Genomic DNA, 23,920 nt, shown 5'->3' with positions numbered 1-23,920 from the left:
GAACTCAAAATTGATTCAATATATGTTGTTTTCCCCCTCACCAATATACACATTTTAAATACAGAAATATGTCATTTACATAAGTATTCACACCCCTGAGTCAATACACGTTAGAATCACCTTTGGCAGCAATTACAGGTGTGAGTCTTTGAGTAAGTCTAAGAGGTTTGCACACCTGGATCGTATAATTTTGCACATTATTCTTTAAAAAAAAATGTTAAGCTCTGTCAAGTTAGTTGTTGATCATTGCTAGAAATCCATTTTCAAATCTTGCCATAGATTTTCAAGCTGATTGAAGTCAAAATTTTAACTAGGCCACTCAGGAACATTCAATGTCGCCTTGGTAAGACAACTCCAGTGTATAATTAGCCTTGTGTTTTAGGTTATTGTCCTGCTGACAGGTGAATGTCTCCCGGTGTCTGTTGAATACCAGGTTTTCCTCTAGGATTTTGCCGGTGCTTAGCTCTATTCCGTTTCTTTTTACCCTAAAAAAAAACTCCCTAGTCCTTGTCGATGACAAGCATACCCATAACATGATGCAGCCACCACCATGGATGAAAATATGGAGAGTGATACTCAGGGATGTGCTGGATTTGCCACAAACATAAAACTTTGTATTCAGTACAGTTAATTTCTTTGCAGCTTTTCTTTAGTGCTATGTTGCAAACAGGATGCTTGTTTTAGAATACTTTTGTATTCTGTACAGGCTTCCTTTTCACTCTGTAATTGTTAGTATTGTGGAGTAAATATAATGTTCTTTATCCATCCTAAGTTTTGTCCTATCACAGCCATTAAACTCTAACTGTTTTAAAGTCACCATTGGCCTCATGGTGAAATCCCTGAGTGGTTTCCTTCCTCTCCGGCAACTGAGTCAGGAAGGATGCCTATATCTTTGTAGTGACTGGGTGTATTAATACACCATCCAAAGTGTAATTAAAAACTTCACCATGCTCAAAGGGATATTCACTTCTGTTTATTTTTTATTTTTTTACCCCATCTATCAATAGGTGGCCTTATTTGCGAGGCATTGGCTAAACTCCCTGGTCTTTGTGGTTGAATCTGTGTTTGAAATTCACTGCTCAACTGAGGGACCTTCCAGATAATTGTATGTGTGGGGTACAGAGAGGAGGTAGTCATTCACAAATCATGATAAACAAGATTACCGTTTAATCACGTTTTAATCTAGATACTGTTCTTTGGAAAAATGCACCAAAAAAGCATTTTACGTATTTAGTATTTTACAGATCGATTAGAAATATTTATCCACAACCTGCTTTGGACAAGCCTAGTCCTGGAGTGTCCTAAAAAAAATCCTGAACATTTAGGCTGACTTCTTCCAGTGTTCGGAAAAATGGATTTGCAAATACATAATGAGAAGTTGTCTCATTTGCATATGTCAAAAATATTTCAAAAAAATTGTATTCACAAAAAGTATTAGATTTCGGTGTACATTCAACTGGTAAAAGCTGACTGTGATATGATTAAGGGGAAAAAAATACCCTATTAGGATGTGGTGCCTGCCTGGCCTTAATTCAATAAATCAAGTACAAGGGAGGATTGAAAACCCGCAGACATTTGGCCCTCCGTGGAATGAGAGTGACACATGCCGGCTAGGAGGAAGATGCCTAGATGGCCTATCAGGAAGGAAAAGAAGGAGGCCATTGAAGCCTTTGGCGCCTCATATAGACGCAGGCTGGACAATAGAACGAGTCAACATTTCCCCAAGGCTGAAAAACGGCAAAAGAACGTTGGCTAAGCTGGAACACTAGCGAGAGCCCATAGCAAATGAATGGAATCGAACGTTCGAAGAGCCTGTTTTGACTGGAGTGATGCTTAGAATTCAATTTCGACAAAATGGCACAAAAAAATTATGCTTATTTATTTTACCACTGCAATCTGTTCGTCGGACGAAACTGGGGGAAAAAAAATACTTGTGTAGAAAGTAAACATCCGCACCTTGATGGTGTCAACTGTGCGTATGTCTGCATAATGAGAAAGTACGGAAAAAATGACAACTTCAGACTATTTCTGGTCTAGTGATCGATGTCAACCGAGCTCACTGCCCAGACCTACATAATTACAAAGAGGAGATTCATCTGATTCAAATGGTGCCTGACTTGAAAAAAAATCTAAATATACACATTGTGAGATATTTGGTGAAATAGATTGGCATGCCTCTCCATAGGAAAACAATGGAGGGGAGCTCAGCAGTGCAAGGGCAAAAAGTATTTTGGGGCTAGAATGTCATGACAACCGAGCTCACTGCCCAGATTTACATAATTACAAAGAGGAGATTCTCATGATTAAAATGGCGTCCGACTTGAAAAAGATCTAAATAAACACATTGCGAGATAATTGGCGAAATAGACAGACATGCCTATATTTCCCCTATAGGAAACAACGGGACGACCTCAGAGTTCCATGAGTATTTTGTTCTTGTTTACATTTGAACTACCAACAACGTGAGCAAGTCTCATTGCCAACAATAGCAAAGCAGGCATTGTGACATAGAACAATAAGCTGGGAATCAAACGTTCGGGAAGGTGAGTTGGTGCCACGCTGCTCAATACAACTAATAGGAGCTGGCAGGGTGAAAAATGCCCTAAAATAAGGCCTGTTTTTTCGTGATTACTTCAAAACGACGGCGAGCAGCTGGGAAATATGGTCATACTATGAAACTGGGCTCCACGGCGGGTGTTTATCAGAAAAACATTTTTTTGTCAAAAATGTTATGTGTCCAACCTAATAGGTGTCGGATCCTAACCCGTCTGGTTACCTTTGAAGGCGTCGGCCTGCTGCTCCACTGACTCCCTGACCATCTTCCAGAAGCAGTCGGACACGGCCAGACTGAGGTTCTTAGTGGTCACCTGGTGGGCTTTCAGCATACCATCTCTTTGAAGGAGAGAGGGACACAGGTCAGGATAACATGTTCAATTTCAGCAGAATGTAAAAAATCTAATAAATTCTCATTGAAAACCATGGCCGTTCACCAAATTAATGAATTTACCGGCAATTCATTTTCTAAACCGAATGTGCAATAGGGAGTCAGGACACCCACCTAAGAAGTCTAGAGTTCTGGAAGAAGTCCTCTTCGTAGTCTTTGATGGAGTCGATGCTTTCACCGGCACTGCCTTGGGAAGAAGGGACAACAGATGCACATGTCAGTGATTAAAGACCTGACTAACTCAGGCCAGATTCAACTAATGTACATTTCTGTAATGAGGGTGGCAAAATTCCGGTAACTTTCCCCAAATTCCCTGAAATCCTGGTGGCATGTTACTGGAATTTTGCCACCCTAATTGTAATGCAACTTACCTTTTCCCGTCACCACAGCAAAATAGCCCAAGGCCTTCATAGGGAACAGTTTTCCTTCAACAATCTGTTGAATCTGTAGGGAGAGAAATACATCAAATCCAAGACGAGGGAGAATGCAATCAAGTGTCATTGGGTTTCATCCCGTCTGTACCTCTTGAGTGTACCATCCAGCTTTTAAAACTAATGAAAGGGCACCCCTTTTTGGCTAAAGAGGATTATAAATGTTTTCAGAACATTTGAACTTGACAAATCTATTTTGTCCATGCTCTGTTTCAGGACTACCTAGACTTGTCCAACTAATTTCTGCTTCACGTTACAAAAAAAGTTTCAAATCAAACATTTTGAACGTGTGTGTGTTTGCGAATCTCACCCGGTTAGGGCTGGCCAGGTTCTTCTCTGCCAGGTCTACTTTGGTCAGGACAAATATGGTCCTCTTCCCCTGCGGGTCCATTTGACTGACCAGGTCTGTGACGATGCTGCGCTCCGCATCCACTGACCCATCTGAGGACGAGAAAGAGAGATGGAGGGTTCGGGAAGAGCAGGCGAGGTAAAGGAATAGGGGAGGCAGCAGAGAGGAGAGATGAGACCGAAGAGAAGGGAATAGAGGAGCGGAGGGGAGGAAGAAAAGGAGCTCAAGGGTGATCTGTCAATATTTGATCATGAAAAGGGGGACTCCAGCGTTGACTCACCCTGGATGCAGAGGATGATGGCGTTGGGGTTCTGCATGTAGTTCTTGCTGATGCTGAATATGGTCTCCTTGGTGTCGGCTGCCATGCCCGCTGTCACAGTCTGAGAGGAATTACATAGCATCACTGCACCTAACACTGTATGGTCACTGTTAATGTACACAAGCGTGTGTGCAAGTGTGTTTCTGTATGTGCTTCTGCGCGTGTGTAGCTGTGTGTGTGTGTACACTCACACTGATGACTCCTGGTAAGTCCACTAGTACCATCCTCTGGATGCCTGGTCCTTTGACACTCAGAGAGATCGTCTGCCATATGGAAACAAACATTTAGGCACAAACTGAAGTACACATTCTTTAAGCTGAAAGCTATAGAGGTTCTGTCCTCACCTCAGGGCTGACTGTCTGTCCCTCCTTGACACTCTTCCTCATCCTCAGCTCGATCTCATGTCTCAGGGCAGCCAGCTTCAGGGACAAAATAATTAATAAATGAATGAGTGAATAAACAAGAAAACAAGTGAATGAATTAAGATTGAAAGAGGCAGATTTCCCCATTTGTTTACAGTCCAGTCACCCCTCCCGCACATATGTATGCTGTATAAAACTTACGTCCTCCTCTTTGCCCAGGTCGAACTCTCGGCTGCTGTCCTTGAACATGGCTACGTGGTGCGGACCCTCGCTTAGCGTCACCTAGTGGAGGGGGAGAGAACAGCAGGCGGCAAAATGTAATTGACCACTTTCAAAGTCCCCAGGCCAAAACCACAACAGTAGTCTGGTAATGTTACCCATCCATCCAGACCACACAGGCCTCATTCAAGCAATCAAACTGAGGACTAGAACGTCCCATATGGAACCGTGTAGACCTACAGAGCCTAAGAAGAAATCCATCAAAGCATTGCCACAGCAGTAGGTAAGGTTTGGACAGGTTGCCTTAAAAAGGGGCAATCTGGGATTCAAAAAAACAACAAAGCAGTCACTCCGCCACTTAAAAGTTATATTCTCCAAAATCAACAGCTATACATCAATTACAAAATGGATGTACCAAATCCCAGATAAAATAACAAACACCAAGTAAGCGTTGGATCTTATACATCTTTGATATCTTTGTAGCTACAGCGCTGGAAGTTAGGGATTTTGAGGGGGTTAAGGCAGTCTGGTAAATTAGTTATTCTACCTTGACAGGAGAGCGGGTCATCATTTCTCCAGAGCCCCGGGGGAAGATCCTAGCCTGGGCGATCATCTCCAACACACTGGTCTTCCCTGCACTCTGGTCTCCCACCACCACCACCTAGAGTATAGCACAGTGGAGGGAGGGAAGGAGGAAGATGGCGGGGAGGCGGAGGGTTGGATGAAATGGGTGTGACAGACAGTAGAGGCGTAGCATTTCATAGCAACGCCTTTACAAGAGGAAAGGACGGGGCCATACTTGCGAACATAAGCAACCATTTCAATTTAGGAAGTTTCTCCTTTTCAAAATGCGAATCAGCCAATTAAAATTGTTGATTTACTTGCACGTGACAGAACCCTAAATTGTAGCTGGTCCCATCAGCTCAAATGGCTCACGTTAGCCCTATGCTAACCACGTGGCAGTGGTATTGTTCTGGAACAAGTTCTGCATCAGCCAAATCAAATCGTTCACGTAGCTGGTGTTCCAACACGTGTTCATGGGAGCGCCCTAAACCTAGAGAACACGTTTTGAACATCAAAGCAAACCATGACCGTGTATTCGACTGACTGCTCAAATTCCTCTCTGGTCCACGTCATTTGTCGCAGATCGTAGCAATGGATCAAAATCTCACATGAGTTTTTCCCCCTTTGAAACGTTGATTCACCTCTATTGGGTTCGCGTGTTGAAAAGGGACGTAGGCTGCATCCAACAGGTTGAAGATGGAGAATGGATTGAGTAAGGAGCTACCTCGTTCAGCCAAGCACACAAACACACTGCTATTGCCTAATAATCATAGTGCATATGCTATATTACATTGCCCGTTATATTACATGCCCATGCTCGAGGAGGATGGGCATTAGTGTACAGTAGCTAAACAGAGTACACATAGCTATAGCCTACATTCATTCACCATTTAGCAGTGTGCCACCTAAAAGCGATGGTGATAATGGTAGCCTACATTCTATTTGACAAATCCATAAGGCTCTTTGGTTTTTATTTTTAGGAAACTTCAATGTTGCGAGGTCCTCATTTATCTGTTTTGCAGAAACACACATGGATGTGTGTGTGAAACGGAAACAAACACGTGGGATTTTGTTCATGTATGCGAAAACTTGAAAATGTTGTCTAATATTAGTAGCCTAGTCAAGGATGCATCAAATGACTATCCAGTTTTTAGATGTTCTTTAGGAATGTTATATTCTTCAAGAAACTAGAGTATTCCTCAAACCAATTGGTGTATAGTAGCAACAAAACACAACCACCAAACCAGACAGGCAAATTCAGGACATCAAATACTTTCAAAATACAGAAGTCATCTGCGTATGATACATTTTTGCATCATATGAGAACATATGAAAGCTGGTGGTTCCTTTTAACACGAGTCTATATTCCCAGGTAAGAAATGTAGGTTGTAGTTATTTTTGGACTATTTCTCTCTATACCATTTGTATTTCATATACCTTTGACTATTGGAGGTTCTAATAGGCACTACAGTATTGCCAGCCTAATCTCAGGAGTTGATAGGCTTGAAGTCATAAACAGTGCTGTGCTTCAAGCATTACGAGCCTGCTGCTGCCTACCACCACTCAGTCAGACTGCTCTATCAAATCATAGATGTAAATATAATATAAATACACAGAAATACGAGCCTTAGGTCATTCATATGGCCAAATCCGGAAACTATCATTTCGAAAACAAAACGTTTAATTCTTTCAGTGAAATACAGAACCGTTTCGTGTTTTATCGAACGGGTGGCATCCATAAGTATTGCTGTTACATTGTACAACCTTCAATGTTATGTCATAATTACATGACATTCTGGCAAATTAATTACGGGCTTTGTTAGGAAGAAATGGTCTTCACACAGTTCGCAACGAGCCAGGCGGCCCAAAATGCTGCATTCACCCTGACTCTGCTTGCACAGAATGCAAGTGACAATATCCCTAGTTAATATTGCCTGCTAAAAATAATTTATTTTAACTAAATATGCAGGTTTAAAAATATATACTTGTGTATTGATTTTAAGAAAGGCATTGATGTTTATGGTTAGGTACATTGGTGCAACGACAGTGCTTCTTTCGCGAATGCGCTTGTTAAATCATCACCCATTTGGCGAAGTAGGCTGTGATTCAATGATAAATTGACAGGCACCGCATTGATTACTTGCAACGCAGGACAAGCTAGTTAAACTAGTATTATCAACCATATGTAGTTAATTAGCGATTATGTTTAGATTGATTGTTTTTTTATAAGATAAGTTTAATGTTACCTAGCAACTGACCTTGGCTCCTTGCTGCGCTTGCGTAACACGTGGTCAGCCTGCCACGCAGTTTCCTCGTGGAATGCAATGTAATCGGCCATGCCGATTAATCGGTCGACCTCTAGTTTGTGGTGTCTTAATATAAATTGTAATGTCTTTTTAGTTCTGTGTTGGACCCCACGAAGATTAGATTAGCTGACGTTATGTCGTCAGCTAACGGGAATCCTAATAAATTAAAATGCAATATGGACAACATTTTGTTACAGACCAAAGGAACAAAAGTAAACCTTGAATTAGTAGTTTTAAAATATCCTTCTAGTGGTTAGGGTTGACCCATTTTAAGAAATTCCATTAGTTGGTGGATATAAAGTCTAAGATCTTTGACAGGCAGATGAAGAATTTCTTCCAGGATATAATCACTGCCACCTGCTGAGGTTAGCATAGGGATAATGTGTGCCATATTATCTAATGGGACCAGCTCCAATTTAGCGTTCTGTCATAAATCAATTTAATTTAATTGGCTGATACACATTTTGAGCCGAAGGAAACTATTTCAATTTAAAATGGTTACTTCTGTTGCCAAGTATGGCCCCAATATTTATGGGATCTACTAAAGAAACATGAACATAAAAAAATAATGTCTCCTTAATTTGATTGCATTTCCAGACAGCCATGACCCTTTGGTTTATCTTTACCCTGGGTAGGTGATCCTGGGTGTTGTAGTTGGAGTCAAAGTCTGAGAGGATGTCCAGGACCTCAGAGTACATGTCAATCAGAGACTTCTGTAGAAAAGAACACAGATAGAAAAATACTTTAGGGTAATGCCTGATGGGAGATTGAGTCTATTTCTTCAGGACACAGTGTTTTGAAACAAACTCATTGATTAACTTGTACTACCATGCAGAACACTGGTGTGTGTATGTGCATGACTGTGTAAGTGTGTGTGTGGTGTGCGTGACTCACACACACCTTGATCTTCCTCTGGTGGATGCCCTTCTCGTCTTTCTGCAGCACCACTTTCCTCAGGTCCTTGTTCTCCTTCTCCAGTCTCTCCAGCATGCGCTGGTACTTCATCTACATGCAAGAGAGAAAGAAGTTCAAGCTTTAACAACAAATCCTCGCTTTCACTCAGTCCATTTGTCAAAGTAAACTGGATTTTTCTAAACCTGACTTTACAAGGTCAATGTGGTACCTTACAAGTGGAGTCTATTTAAGGAAAGATCTGGATTTATTTTATTGGCCCATCCATTTGATACTGGATCCAGTGTACCTGGCACCGACGATCATACGACGCTCAAAGTCGTTTAGGTCACTCGTTTCGCCCATTCTTACAATACATTGAACGCGTTGATGCCTGTCTGCCTGCTTTGTTTAGCAAGCTACGGCCACGGCCATTTTCGTGAACGGGTTGGTGTACCTAATAAACTGTCTGGTGGGTGTATATAACATTCTGTTTGTGGCAAGAAATTCAGATAATAATTGAAACTGAAAAACTTGAAGTGTTGAATCAAGCGTTGTTTTGTGTATCAGTTCACACACACAATGTGCCATGGAATCGTTACATCGGAAATCTCTTCCCAGCTATTTTGCAACCAGTAAACCCGGATTTTTATTATGTGTTATAAAAACTTGGGGTCTGTTAAAACAAGGAAGGATACGGACCATATTGGGCTGTACCTGAGTTCGGAGCAGTTCCTCTTGAAGCTGGTCCACCTTCTCCTTGTCTGAAGACTGGAGACAGAGAGCAAGTTCATTAATCCTCTCTCTCACATGTCTGGGACATTTAACCCATCACCCACTGTGAGCCACTCCAAACCCACTGAGACCACTAGCATCATCACAGACAGCTAACGTGCACGTTACATTACACAGACCAGTGGGCACCGCAGCGGAGGAAAGACAAGTTAATAGAAAAAAAGGGGGGAAAACTGATTCCAGTCCAGGTTGAAGTCATTTGTTTGGTCTTAACATGTAATACAGTAAATCATAGTGCAAAAAAAAAATCACAGGCACAAGTAAAATCAGGCCCTGGAAAAGACGTCTGAATTATACCAATCATCAAGAGATCATTATCAAGATTATTACAGCATGATCAAACATGATTTTTCATGATTTCAGCAGCCCCTCCCCAGATTAAAGAGTTCCACACATGCAATTCATTTTTGAGAGGTGGAGATCACAAAGCAGAGACAGAAGGAGACAGAGCACCAGTGAGCGGATGGATTGGGACAGCAAGAAGGGACAACAGATTAAACACACACACACACACAAACAAGTACAGTACACACACTGATAGATGAGAGAAAGGGGCTATAGCAAAGGTGATTGTGCTAACTACGTGCAAATTGCAATGTTGGGATAATAGGCTATAGCAGTTAATCTGATTAGTGGACTAAGAAGAAAGATCTAGTACTGATTCCTACATCCTGATATAGGCCTATACCCAATTAGATAGATTTCACTGTATAACTGACATTTAGGATATTTCCAGAAGTGCACAGCACACCATGCAGCGGTATGTCCCTCCACTCCATGCAGTGTAGGTTGTCCGTACGTTAGTGAAGTGTTACGGGAGGACCGTTGGCCGTAGTCCAGCGGCTCGCATGAGATAGGGAGCCTAGGCTATGTTACTGCGGTACTGAACTGGTGACAGGTGATTCTGAGATTTCCAGGCATCAGACATGCCATCCCACCAGTGGCACAACATAGCGGTCACAGCACACTGCCCTGAGGGACACCATGTGGATGGATGATGTTTTCCAATGTCTGCTCACACTAATGGGAAGTTTGCGGGGGATGACGGGGTAGTATGTTAAGGTAGGTTGAATAAAGCGAGATGTGTGCTACTGCAATGCAGCCTACAGTGCCTGGTGAAAGTATTCACCCCCTGGCATTTTTCCTATTTTGTTGCCTTACAACCTGGAATTAAAGTAGATTTTTAGGGGGTTTGTAGCTTTTGATTTACACAACATGCCTACCACTTTGAAGATGTAAAATATATTTTTTATTTTGAAACAAGAAATAGGACAAAAAAACAACAGAAAACTTGAGCGTGCATAAGTATTCACCCCCAAAGTCAATACTTTGTAGAGCCACCTTTTGCAGGAATTACAGCTGCAAGTCTCTTGGGGTATGTCTCTATAAGCTTGGCACATCTAGCCACTGGGATCTTTGCCCATTCGTCAAGGCAAAATTGCTCCAGCTCCTTAAAGTTGGATGGGTTCCGCTGGTGTACAGGAATCTTAAGCCATACCATAGATTCTCAATTGGATTGAGGACTGGGCTTTGACTAGGCCATTCCAAGACATTTAAACGTTTCCCCTTAAACCACTCAAGTGTTGCTTTAGCAGTATGCTTATGGTCACTGTCCTGCTGGAAGGTGAACCTCCGTCCCAGTCTCAAATCTCTGGAAGACTGAAACAGGTTTCCCACAAGGATTTCCCTGTATCTAGCACCATCCATCATTCCTTCAATTCTGACCAGTTTCCCAGTCCATGCCGATATAAAACATCCCCACAGCATGATGCTGCCACCACGCTTCACTGTGGGGATGGGGTTCTCGGGGTGATGAGAGGTGTTGGGTTTGCACCAGACATAGCGTTTTCCTTAATGGCCAAAAAGCTACATTTTAGTCTTATCTAACCAAAGTACCTTCATCCATATGTTTGGGGAGTCTCCCACATGCCTTTTGGCGAATCCCAAATGTGTTTGCTTATTGTTTTCTTTTAGCAATGACTTTTTTCTAGCCACTCTTCCTCCCAGCTCTGTGAAGTGTATGGCTTAAAGTGGTCCTATGGACAAATACTCCTATCTCCGCTGTGGAGCTTTGCAGGTCTTTCAGGGTTATCTTTGGTCTCTTTGATGCCTCTTTGATTAATGCCCTCCTTGCCTGGTCCGTGAGTTGTGGTGGGCGGCACTCTCTTGGCAGGTTTGTTGCGGTGCCATATTATTTCATAATGGATTAGTGGTGCTCCATAATGGTGCTCCGTGGGATGATCTGTACTTCTCCACAACTTTGTCCGTGACCTGTTTGGCGAGCTCCTTGGTCTTCATGGTGCCACTTGCTTGGTGGTGCCACTTGCTTAGTGGTGTTGCAGACTCTGGAGCCTTTCAGAACAGGTGTATCTATACTGAGATCATGTGATACTGAAATAAAGTCCACCTGTGTGCAATCTAACTAATTATGTGACTTCTGAAGGTAATTGGTGGCACCAGATCTTATTTAGGGGCTTCATAGCAAAGGGGGTGAATACATATGCACGCACCACTTTTCTATTTTACATTTATTGTTTTAGGAAACAAGTATTTTTTTTCCATTTCACTTCACCAATTTGGACTATTTTGTGTATGTCCATTACATGAAATTCAAATAAAAATCCATTTAAATTACAGGTTGTAATGAAACAAAATAGCAAAAACGCCAAGGGGGTGAATACTTTTACAAGGAACTGTATATAGGCTAAATAGCATATGCAAACTAACTTAATAAGACAAAAGCAGAATGAATTCAAAGCTGACCAGAAATTTGCAAAGTGATACAAAAGATGCTGTTAATTGAATATTTGCTAATATCATTTCATTGTACTCAGCGATCAGAAAGTAACAATGCACAGTACAATTCGTTGCTTGTAGCATATAGCCGAAGCTATAAAAAGATTGCAGTTTAAATCAACAATGACTAGAGATACAATAAAGTGCACCACAGTGCCTTCTTGTCCACTTCACATAGGATAGTGAGCTAGGAAGGAGCTCTAGGGTTGCTAAATGAGGCAAATCCAAACGGTATAGGACCATAGGAATTTCATCCACCAATCTCATAAACAGCATTCCATATTAAATTACTCAGCAAATCTCCATTCGTGTGAATTTAAACGGCAGGGGGTTTGTCCATCCTGAGGAGGGCGGGTGGTTTTGTGGGCAGTTCTACTGTTTACGTTCTGAAGGGGGCTTCTACAGATGAGAGCTGGGTGGTGGGAGGGGGGGTAGGACCTTCACCTTGCGTTTCTGCTGAGGGGGGCTGGGACTGGGGTTCGGGGTGGTGGTTGGCATTGGCTCGGGTATCAGGCGCGGGCGTGGGGGTGGGCTGGGGGCGGGATCTGGGCTTGGCCGTGCGTTTTTGGATGCGGCGGCCCGCCGGACCTCCTCCTCGGCCTGCTGGATCTGCTGTTGAATGAGAATGAGCTCGCCGAGCAGACCCTGAGGGACGTCACAGTGAGAGAGAGGCAGGAGCAACACAGCCGTCAACACAACCTACTGTACCCGTCAGTCAAGCAACCCACTGACCAACCAACTAAGCTGGAGCTGGAGCCAGGGCTGACCTACAGCTAGACAACCCAATGTCGATCTATGCCTAGCATATGCCCATCATCATCGATGGTCACCATTCTGTCAAAGCTTGTGGGTAAACTGAATCGACGTCTAGCTCCTAGATCTTGCCACCATCATCGGTACCCAACAAAGTACTCTGTCAAAGAGACTCCAGAACAGACTTTGCCAATCTGGAGATCTGAACGCGGACGAAGCAACTGATATCCCAACCAGTGTCTCTCAGCCAGTGGCACACGGGGAAGGATTCTGTAGAGTAATGGTTTCTTAGCAGTCTTCCATCACTATGGCTTTTTTAGTCATACCAAAACACAACTGATACCTTGCAACTTAAAGAATGATTATGCTAGACGAGGCAATGTAGATATGACAAATGAACACTCAAGAAATTATGGATTGAGGTCTTGAAGAAAAAAAGCCCATGTGTAGATGTACTGGATACATTATTGAAAGTGGGTAAACTATTTAAAGTGTGGCTGATATTCAACACATGTAATTATATTGAAAAGGATATTCTCTGCTAAAATCACCCTGATGATTAGCGAAGCAAGCTGCACTGGGAATAGGATTGCAAATTTCTCAGGTTTTCCAGAAATCCCATTTGGAATATTGCTGGAATCAGGAGGGAATAAGCAGGAAATCTGTGAATCCGCTAACCAGGACTTCTAGCAATGAGTGATCTGTCAAGGATGGAGCAGAAAGCGTGATGCAGGCCAGTGGGAGATGAGCTAAGCTCAAGCCCAACGGTCCCCATGTTGGGACCACTGCTTTCGATTAAAAGCAGGGTAGAGGTATATGGATGCCATAGATGGTCTAATATTCAGCCTATTTTTCTACAATAGGTCACTCTTTTTAACATATGAAAGTCACTAGGGTTGAACAGCGTGAAAACATTAAAAGCAGGACTATTCCATTGAACTTGAGGACAACAGTGGAAGAGCCCCTTGGGAGCAGAGGAACAATACAAAATGGGCAGTATGTGAAGACAACGGGAATGAAACAGAGGAAGATACAAAAGCGCTGTTCAGAAGCTTAAGAGTATCATCTCCTGAATGCAGCATGAGACTTCTGGAAAAACAACACATAGAGGAGCATGGGGGGGGGGGGCAATGGCAAGGGCAAATAATCAGCATAAGTGCATCTAGCCCATATGATTTTCTAGCCATTATGTAATTACTCTGTAAGATTGAGGACTTATAGATCACCTTCATGTCACAGATGGTAACACACAAAAAAAAACATACCTGCATTCCCTAGCAGGAAAAAATATCATTTTGTACATGTGACAAAATAAAAGCTGGTATACGAACCTCAGTTGTACAGAGTACAAATATCTGCTATTTTCAATGGTCAACAACATACAATATTAAAAACCACTTATCCATAAACAGGCAGCCAGAATGGGGGTCAATTCCAGTAAAAATAAGCAGAAATTCAGTTAACCTGAATACTGCCCTTTACCTCTAGTAGTTTTCAACTCAAGAACTGAATCTCACTTCATTTCCCAAATTGCCTGGAGCTGAAATGGAATTGCCCCAAACTGCGAACTCAACAAGCAGCAGTTTCTTTCTACAATGAGACACAGCTATATGTCACAGGGAGCGAGGCTGAGCGAGGGTAAGCTAGTAAGGCGGTGCAGAGCATACTTGCCTTCTTGAACTGTTTGTCGCTGGCCTCCGGTGTGGCGGTGACCGGGGCCTCTGTGGCTGCTTTCACTGGAGTGTCCCCAGGGGCTTCTGCTAGGAGACAACAAAACCGTCAATTATAACACTTGACAAACATAAGGTTACCCACACATGATAATACATTATCTTTACTAGTTTATTAGCAATAAGTAATAATGAGTCAAAAGTATTGGCATGCCCAACATTAGAGAGGCCTTTATCTATGCCCCAGATCAGAAGAAGCACCCGGTCCCATGTGACAGAATCTCAAATGTTTGGAAAATATTGCTCACAATAGAATTTGCTGATTGGCTGAAAGCCATGGTACTTTGTCCTGCTCTAATTACTTTGGTAACCAGTTTATAATAGCAATAAGGAACCTCAGGTGTTTGTGGTATATTGCCAATACACCACAGCTAAGGGCTGTATCCAGGCACTCCGTGTTGCGTCGTGCGTTAGAACAGCCGTTCGTCGTGCTGTATAGGCCATAAACCAAACCCCCACGGGCTTTATCGCTTAAAAACTGCCCTTGAGTTTCATGGAACAACAATCTCTCGTCTAGCCAATGACAAGCCTCGCAATAACAAGCCTCGCACATACCGTACAGGACTGCGTCCCAAATGGAACTCTATTCCTTATATAGTGCCCTACTTTTGAAAAGAGCCATATGGGCCCATGTCTAAAGTAGTGCACTACATAGGGAACCACTTGGGACATGAAAGGAATACACCCATTGTTTTAGCAAATCAAAGAAGAGGGGGGGATGTGGTTCGAGGTGTTTGCATCCATCAAAGACACTGCGCTTCTTCCAAACATCTGAGAAGCATCAGCTACCAGCAGACAAGGAGAGCCCTCTCAGCCAAGGATAAGGGATCCCATAATGTAAGTAGAGGAGGGGGGAGAGCCCAGGGAAGCCAAAGAGAGAGGAGGAACTTGAAAGTCAAAATACAGAAACACACAAGCAGAACAGACAAAAGCCACAGTCAGACTAAACTGCATGACAAGGGAGAAGAGGAGACTATGCAAAACAAACAGACTGTATCTGTTGTTAAGAGCACTGTAGACCAGAAGGATAAAGATCGTCATTATCATATCCAATTCAATTCATTCCAAGTTTGTTCAATTCAGTTTTCAGAGGAATTGTGTTTTTAGAGGAATTCAATTACACAATGGGACAGTACACAAAATGTCCTTCTCTGCACCCTTTTGATATCAATATGACTTAAGGTTAAATCCTCTGCATCAATTAAAGCCCGTGTGTCAATCAAAGCACACTCTGGTACTACGGCCACCCAAAAGACAAATCCTTCCATTAATAATTTGTCATTGGCGTATCAGACAGCAGCATAGAGTACCACAGAATGAGTCATAATACCTATAAAACCTAGCAGTCAAACAGGGAAAAGGTTCCAATTGTTTTTCCACCGTTCATTCCCCCCCCCCATTGGTGATTTTAGAAACACTTAAAATAATGGCTGTGTTTCGTGTAGGCTTACCCTGGGGTAACGTTTTGATAATCGTGTAAGTCTCTCAAGGAACAGGTGACTTTTATCAATATATTCACTTGTATTTTCCAGCAAGAAAATTAGATGCTTATTTGCTTCTAACGTGGCTATCATAAAGAACTACAAATACCATCGTGATCTGGACGAGACTGCCGAATCGAAGCAAAGGTAAAAATCGCTGGATTAACTATCTAATGTTAGCTAAACGTAGTAATGAATAAATTGGATACATTTCTTTAAATTGACAATTTTGTGCAAGTTTTAAATAGCTAATTAGCATTTTCAAATCTGAGAATAAATAGAGCAGAATATATTGATAAAAGTCACCTTGTCCGAGAGAGATGTACATGGTTATCAAAACACACCACCAGGGTAAACCTACACGAAACACAGCGCTTATTTTAAGTGTTAAAATCCCCAAATGGGATAAATGTATGGTTTAAATGCTAGGTTTTAATGGTATTAATGACATTTCCACTGTGATGCTCTATTGGACAAATAAATCAGTTGGTAAATAAATAAAGCCAATCGTGTTGAGTTAGGAGGTGCCAATCCAGGAACACTTGACATCGTCTTTGGCTCCAAACCCCTGTTAACCACGTGTGCAAGGGTGCTGCTGCACACACACACACCAACGTTGGGTATTCAAACAGCACCAGGGAAGAGAATGGAGGGGCTGAGTGTGGGGTGTACACACCTAACAACAGACGCAGACCAGAAGCTCCTTCACTACCCACACTCACACCTGTGAAGAATGCGGAGGGGGAGGGGGGTGGGGAGGGAGGAAGAACACAACAAAAAAATCAAAAGAATGGAGCAAAAAGGGGTCAGAGCAGGGTCACTGCTGGACACATGTGGCAAGTGAGCTTGTTGTTGTGGCTGCATCCTGCAAGTCCAGAGGCGACTTTTGCAATCTGGGCACGCAATTGTGATACTACTCATTATACAGGATAACTAATCGATTGGCCTAATTTGACTGTGTGAAATCAATGGATTGGTACTGTTCACTTATGCTCATCACATGCATATAATATCAAATTACTAATATTGACCTAAATTAGACCCAGTTACTTTGGAAATTATACTTAGCCCATAGAGATCCTATTAAATTACTCGAGGGGCAATGTCATAAACCCTCAAAGTTCCAGAATGGGGTGAAAATGGCAGCCATATTAGTCAGGGAGAAATCCAAACTAGTCTAATAATTGGACTGAACGGCGGTAGAGGCCAAATCCCTCTTTTTACAGGACAATAAAAGGCATGTGATATCAGAAATGTTGTAATACAACTGTCTCCCTAAAATATTGTCATATAATTATAAATGCAATCTATATGGGTTTCATACAAATTTGATGTATAAATAGCTTCTAAAATATATGTAAATGGAGCATAAATGCCTCCATTTTTGTTTTCTTGAAAAACAATAGCAGTAGTCGTTGCATTTACAATTTGTCTAAGTCATAACATCAACTGACCTCAGCCAGTGCATGGCTGTGGATTGACTGCATTGTTTGAATGGAATGTTGGCTGTTCATTTGAAACATTTATGGAATCATTCCTCTAAAAAAAAAACTGTCTGGCTCCCTAGGAAACAAATATACAGTACAGACACATAAAAAATAAATTACTTTACACAATATCTTATCACAGCACTGGAAGATCATGGATGACCAACTCCCTGACCAAAATGGCTGAGCTTTATCCCAGCAGAAGAAGGTTCCTGTCCATTCTAGTACTCAAAATTCCAAAATCTGTGACTTAGCCTATAAAAACAGCTGCCGTCAGCACATAATTATAGTATGCTTTGAAAAATGTCAATCGTAGAGACGGGTGGAAATTGCTCCATAGCTCTCGAGGTGTATTCATTAGTGCACGCCGTAGCAAAATGTTCTGCAAGGGAAAACATTTAGCAACGAAGACAATAGTTTCTTATTGGACAAATTCAGGTAAGCCCCCCCCCCATTTCAGCCCATTTGCTTCCTAGTGAATACACCCTAGAGTGTGTCCCCTCTCTCCTTACTTCCTCTGGACTTCCAGCAAGCAGCATATTGAGCGGCACTATTTCAACACAAGGCAGCCCAATTGTGGTGTTAGATACACTTCACAAGGACATCAATGATGCAGAAGCCCAGATAAGAGGCGGGAAAGTGAAAAGTGGCTGGAACTGGGACCGTAAATTGGCGAAAATAAAACATTTAACTGTTTGCTGGAAAGTAGAATGCAAACAGTAGGTAATGCAGGTGTGATTAGACAAGGTTTGACAAAAGAAGCCCACTTCAAATTCAGATAACCAATGACGTGGAGTGTGACTTTCTACCACTTGGGGCAGGTGCTAATAGCTATTCTGGATTCATAAAGCTCAAAACGTTGAGCACTTTTGCCACTTCACCTAAGATCTATAAAAAAAATCTAATCCTATGCAAAAAATAGTTGATTAACTGGTTTGTCCAACATGGGCATATTGAAGCATAAAATGGCAATCTATTTTTTTTTTTATCTGACAAGACTGTGTACTCACCGGTGGAGAGTATGCTCTTCAGGAAGGTGAAGTTCTCTCCTATCTTATCAAAGTCAGGTAACTCGGGTAAGAGCTTGGCAATCTCCTCTAACTCAGGCAGAATTTTGGTTAGTTTATCTGTGTGTAGAAAAATGAGATATGGTTAGTGGAGTTGACCATTTGAACAAATGTTCTGCTCCTTGCATCAGACTTAAATGAACCAAACTAAATAAGCAGCCTTAAAGATGGAATCCGCAGTAGGGGAAACAGCGCCACTGTCCGCCCCATGGCTATTGTTATTGTTTTGTTTACAAAGCAGAGCTGGGGAGCGTTGCACATCGGGAAAAAATAATATCACGCATGCAATGATGTCAGAGTCAGAGGGGGGTGAAAAAACAGTGTTCGTTGTTTGCAGCAACTCCGTTGTTGAAATATCACAAAACGGACATGGCAGTTTCACCAACAAGGATTCCAGTTTAAGAGAAAAATAGCAATGGCTCAGTCTGAATGCTTATTAAAATGTTTTACAATTCACATCTGAACAACCACACACTGCACTGACTGACAGAGAAGAAACCAACATAAGGTGTTTAACACTTTCAAGTTCACAGACTTCTAACGAGGCATTTTGTGGCATACAGGGGGACACACCTACCTAGGTCAATTTGATCACTCAGCTCCCAGACAAAATCAGGTATTACCCAATTGTATGCACTCATATCAGGCAGCATATCCTTCCACTCCTCATAGGTCTGGAAAAACAGAACATAAGTGGCATTTCAATCATATGGTCAATTTACAATTCTATATATATGGGACAACAACAAAAAACCTCCATTAAAGACTAACAAGAACAACATTTCAAGGGATGGGTTAGGAGACAATAAGTAAGGGGTATGTGTTCTAGCGGAGTGGCACTTCCACGGCGTGGCATTATTTTCCAGAGATCTTTTCCGAGTTGATTATCCCGCTTATTCCACGACTATAATCTAACTACGGCTGTGACGGTCATGGAATTGTGGATGATGGTAACTGGCCAACCAAAAGACCACGGTCACCGTATTAACTGTTAGAACAGCAGCATAAAAAAAACGATGGATGTGAAGCTATAGAAATAGATTGAATGGAATGGGCGTACCCAGTTCAAGCCAATGGTGGCATAATGGGTGGACTGGCGACCATTGCAAGTTTCCTGCATACCAGCAAAGCAGGAAGTTATCACGTTGTTAAGAGTTCATGTTACGGCAGAAACGGACTCAGGTGAACGAATGCCCGGCCGTCCCATCTTCAAGCATCTATTAGTTCCAAAAATGTGTAATAATTCTTAAAAGGTTATTTTATTTTCATTCATAACTATCGGTTACACGGTTATAGAGTAATTGAGCCAGCCCTAAATTCAACACATTTGCACCTAGAAACGTGTTCAACATTCACCGAAGTAGCCAGCAGGTTTACTAGATAGTAGGGCTGTGCAGAGTACTCGGACAAAACAAGTACCATAACTGATATGGAGCATTTTCTGAATACAATTATGACGCAAGTTTCTTTTTGTAATTATCCGTGATTGAAATGAAGTTATTTTCAGGTGCCAGCACCCATCTCTCTCTCACTGAAACAGTATGAAGTGCTATTGGAGAGTTCTTTCTATAAAGAAACGGGCGGGGTATCTGTTGAGCCTGCTGCAATGATTGGATTAGAGGCATCTCTGCCGCCTCCCCCAGGGCACAAGTCTCACCTTCATGTATGGATCAGAGTCTGGAGCTAGTCACTGTTGCTCAATCTAGTTATTTTCTGTCAACTTTATTCAATTGCTGACGATGAGATACAAGCCATGCTTGCTTGCTATTATTATTTATTCTTGCCCGGGCACGTTTACAGAGCGACAGATCATTAGAAAATAAAATGACAAATGTGGATAGTTTGTTTTGATTGGACAAATGTTGTGGCATAAGTGTCGGGAGGAAAAATTATTTGCTCCTCTTGAAAGTGAAACAATAAATGGGACAAACGAATTAGACTACCTTCATCTGAACCTGTGTCTGGGATAAATGCAGGCAGTAGTAGCCAGCCAGCCATGCATTAGGTGAATAGCCTATTCTGTTGATAATTGAATAGGACTAAGTATGAAAATCATGTACATTTTCATCCGTCGGGGTCATTTAACTTTGAACAATGTGTGCAAATGAGTGAAGGAACACGACTATGTGCTCGGAGATAATGCAATAATAATAATGAGATAATGCAATAATACACACTTTTTGTACTGTTCATGTTTTACAGGCATTTAAAGCACACTTCCGTGTTTTCTGATCACAATACGATTACAAGTATCAAATGTGATAAAACCGATACGATTACGATGAGATCAGCACACCCCTACAAGGTAGCTACAGGAGTTGCCCTGGTAACCAAACAAATAGACTTGCTAGCTTAGCTAACCAAACCATTAGTCCTATATTGCTATTATGAAAATCTAATTCAACAATGTCAATAATGTTTTCAAAATCAGCTTTTGCTTTCAAAAGCAGCTCAAACATAGAACATGTAAGAATGAACTTCATAGCCATTGAATTATACCGTGCATTATAGGGAATTATACAATGGAACACTCATTTCTGATTGGCTTGAAGGGCATTCTTGAGTGTGCATTATTTCCCGATAACGCACGGTATACCTGCACGGTAGAATTCAATGGCTATAGTTCCTTCTTACATGTTCTGATTGAGCTGCTTTTTCACTGGATGTTGAACACATTTCTACCAGCAAATGAACACATTTCTAGCAGCAAGTGTGTTCAATTATAACCATGGTATAAAAGGAATAATCAACTCTGAGCTCTGTTGATTATCAATCAACTTGGGGCTCTATGCATTCGTAGACTATCCCTTAAATAATGCACGCTCTAGAATGCCCTTCAAGCCAATCAGAAACGAGTATTCAACAATACCGAGTTATTTAATAGGGCATATTTCACATTCTAAGTGACAGGAAAGGGTTAAGTCTTTAAAAGGTCCTTTCTTCTGTCTTGAAAGCGTCTGGGTTAAAAATAGAGGCGTGACGGGAGTCTGGACATCTAGCCTACACAAGCTAAACTTCAACAGAATCATATGTTAACCTGGTGCATATAGTGAAATGGGTTTGAGATAACACGCTCGTAAGGGCATCTCATTGTGCTGGCAGCCTAGCGCGTCACGTGACCTGAATAAACATACACCCTAGCAGAGCAGCAGTCAACTGTAGAGCAATTAACCTTGGTTTCACTGGATGTTAAGAACAGTAGGTGGACTCATACATTAGGATTACAAAACCAGCATTCAAATTCAATATCACTTGATCCTATGCCCAGTGTGAACGGTAATAAACCACTATATCTATGTGTTTGTTATTCTCAAAGCTCTTACCAAGCAGGTAAAGCCAATTAGTGTCAGAGTGTCAACCACTATCTAGATTTTAAACAGATTCTCTATCAAAATTACGGGACAGAAACCCAGGCACAGTTTAAGCCTAGTCCTGGACTACAAAGCACTTTCAATGGAAAATCTGTGTCTAGGATACATTCCCTTAACATTCAACTCTCTCTCCTCCACCTCAAATGTGTGGTGTACCTTTTTGGCGGTGTACCCGCCTCCCACTGCCGAGCCCAGCACGATGTACCGGAGCTTGAGCAGCCTAGAGGCTAGGCGCAGCATCCAGAAATTGCGGTGCTGCTGGTAGCGCCAGCCGCCATGGCCGCCTGGGGGAGGCTTGGGAGGCCGCATGGGCAGCCGGGACATGGAGGTGAAGTGGCGGGCTGCCGAACAGTGCGGAGGGCGCTGGGCGTTGGCACTGGCGTTGTACCGGTGGTGGATGGCACGGGACAGCGGGTGCAGCTTCTGCAAGGGCATCCTGAACCTCACCCCCATGTTTTTGGAGACCAGGTTATTGCAGGCCACGCTGACAAGACAGAGAAAACGAGTCAGGGATTAAGACCCACAAGTAAATTCAACACTACCTTCTGCAGACATCTGTTTGGTGTGATTAGTTGAAATAATAATTATAACTGTACATTACAACATGATGACGAACAATGGCATGACAGTGTTGATTGAAAGAAAGCGGGGGAAAAATGAAAGCTAGCTGAAAACCTGTCTGGCTAAATACACTACAGTAACGTTAGTTACCTAAAAATACTACAGTAATGTTAGCTAGCTAATTTAGTTGACTGCGTTAAATGGCTAACGTTAACTGGCTACCAGAATGTCAGCCTTTGCTTTTGTTTTGCAGATGGCCAGCACACACCCCATCCAACGTTAGCTAGCTAGTTGGACAACTACTTACGAGCAGGCCGCTTGTCAGGGATTGGCATTTGTTTTACAACGTAACTACCTAATTGCCAGTTAACCAGCTTCCTGACCATCAACAGAGGAATAACAACCTTTTCGTAATCAGCCGCTACCGGCTCTAGCCAACTAACGTTATCTAGCAAAGTTAGCCAGTCATTTCATTAGAAGTTGTACATCACTGCCATCAACTATTGCTGTTTGAAAACGTCTATCTTGTCTAGATAGTATTGTGGTCAGCATTGCTAACTAGCTCGATATAGCCTAGCTAGCTAAACTAGCCAGCTGGCGCTAAAGGTTGAGCTTTTGGAAATGGTATTACCCCACTTACCAGGCCACTGCTCTTCCAACTCGTAACATAGCTAGCTGTTGCTATTAAGTTACCAACAAGGGGTGAGTGCAAATGTATTATAAAGTCGCGCTTAGGCACTATTTAAATCATCTTTCCAGATGGTACACATTGGTTATTGCTAGCTAGCTAACAAGGACACGGCAAGAAATCGGAATGACAGGTCCACTTCCTGGCAATGAGTCCAACCTCCAAATTAGCACTGCCAAAACACAGTCTATGGTGGTTTAGGTTCCTATACAGTATCTGTCGTACATACTCAATCACATCTCATATGATATAACATTTTCTCTAATTTGTCAACAAGTAAATCAATTGGATAAATTATTATTTCAAACATTTATAGTAAGAATTTCCACACTGTAATCTGACTAAAAACACCATTGTGTCTTAATTGTTCTTCCATGGAAGCTGTGGACCTCCCAAAATTGCTGAAAAAGTAGCACAAATCCAGAACTTCTCATACTCTAGGGTGTGGATGGTCTAATAATACACAATATCAACTTCATGACTCCTCAATGTTGTACAATTATGATGGGTCATTGCTTCGCTCTCTGAATCCTCCAATTTTTACAATGTCCAATTTTTACTGCAAGCTTCGTCCTCCTCTGGGTACATTGACTTCAAATCTAAACCTGGGATGCTCATGGTTCTCACCCCCTTCCATAGACTTGCACAATACTTATGACAACTTCTGGAAGATGTCCTCCAACCTATCAGAGCTCTTGAAATGACATGTTGTCCACCCAATCAAAGGATCAGAGAATTAATCTAGTACCGAAAGCATAGACTACAGCTAGCTAGCACTGCAGGGCATAAAATGGGGTGAGTAGTTG

At 42.1% G+C, this 23,920-nt stretch overlaps 1 protein-coding gene across 8 annotated transcripts in view; it reads right to left on the bottom strand.

The window, feature by feature from the left end:
* The window catches only part of opa1 (OPA1 mitochondrial dynamin like GTPase), a 61,719-nt gene extending 38,441 nt beyond the window's left edge, over positions 1-23,278 (bottom strand). Inside the window, exons 1-19 of one of the 8 annotated variants that reach the window (XM_029632008.2) lie at positions 23,067-23,278; positions 22,022-22,349; positions 19,072-19,168; positions 18,438-18,554; positions 16,617-16,664; positions 14,401-14,489; positions 12,421-12,621; positions 9,103-9,156; positions 8,389-8,499; positions 8,121-8,207; positions 5,172-5,285; positions 4,607-4,687; positions 4,388-4,462; positions 4,235-4,306; positions 4,005-4,104; positions 3,686-3,816; positions 3,316-3,388; positions 3,059-3,131; positions 2,777-2,892 (exon numbers count right to left, since the gene is read on the bottom strand). In XM_029632008.2, the coding sequence (XP_029487868.1) occupies positions 2,777-2,892; positions 3,059-3,131; positions 3,316-3,388; positions 3,686-3,816; positions 4,005-4,104; positions 4,235-4,306; positions 4,388-4,462; positions 4,607-4,687; positions 5,172-5,285; positions 8,121-8,207; positions 8,389-8,499; positions 9,103-9,156; positions 12,421-12,621; positions 14,401-14,489; positions 16,617-16,664; positions 18,438-18,554; positions 19,072-19,168; positions 22,022-22,349; positions 23,067-23,095 (1,996 nt within the window). In that variant the 5' untranslated portion in view covers positions 23,096-23,278. The remainder of the gene's footprint in view (positions 1-2,776; positions 2,893-3,058; positions 3,132-3,315; positions 3,389-3,685; positions 3,817-4,004; positions 4,105-4,234; positions 4,307-4,387; positions 4,463-4,606; positions 4,688-5,171; positions 5,286-8,120; positions 8,208-8,388; positions 8,500-9,102; positions 9,157-12,420; positions 12,622-14,400; positions 14,490-16,616; positions 16,665-18,437; positions 18,555-19,071; positions 19,169-22,021; positions 22,350-23,066) is intronic. The other 7 variants (XM_029632010.2, XM_029632009.2, XM_065008940.1 and 4 more) reach the window with 7 other exon arrangements.
* Positions 23,279-23,920: the final 642 nt, after the last annotated feature.

The sequence above is a fragment of the Oncorhynchus nerka genome, linkage group LG24 (assembly GCF_034236695.1).
Source record: "Oncorhynchus nerka isolate Pitt River linkage group LG24, Oner_Uvic_2.0, whole genome shotgun sequence".
Classification (NCBI taxonomy): Eukaryota; Metazoa; Chordata; class Actinopteri; order Salmoniformes; family Salmonidae; genus Oncorhynchus; species Oncorhynchus nerka.
This window is presented reverse-complemented; position numbering and strand designations above follow the sequence as displayed.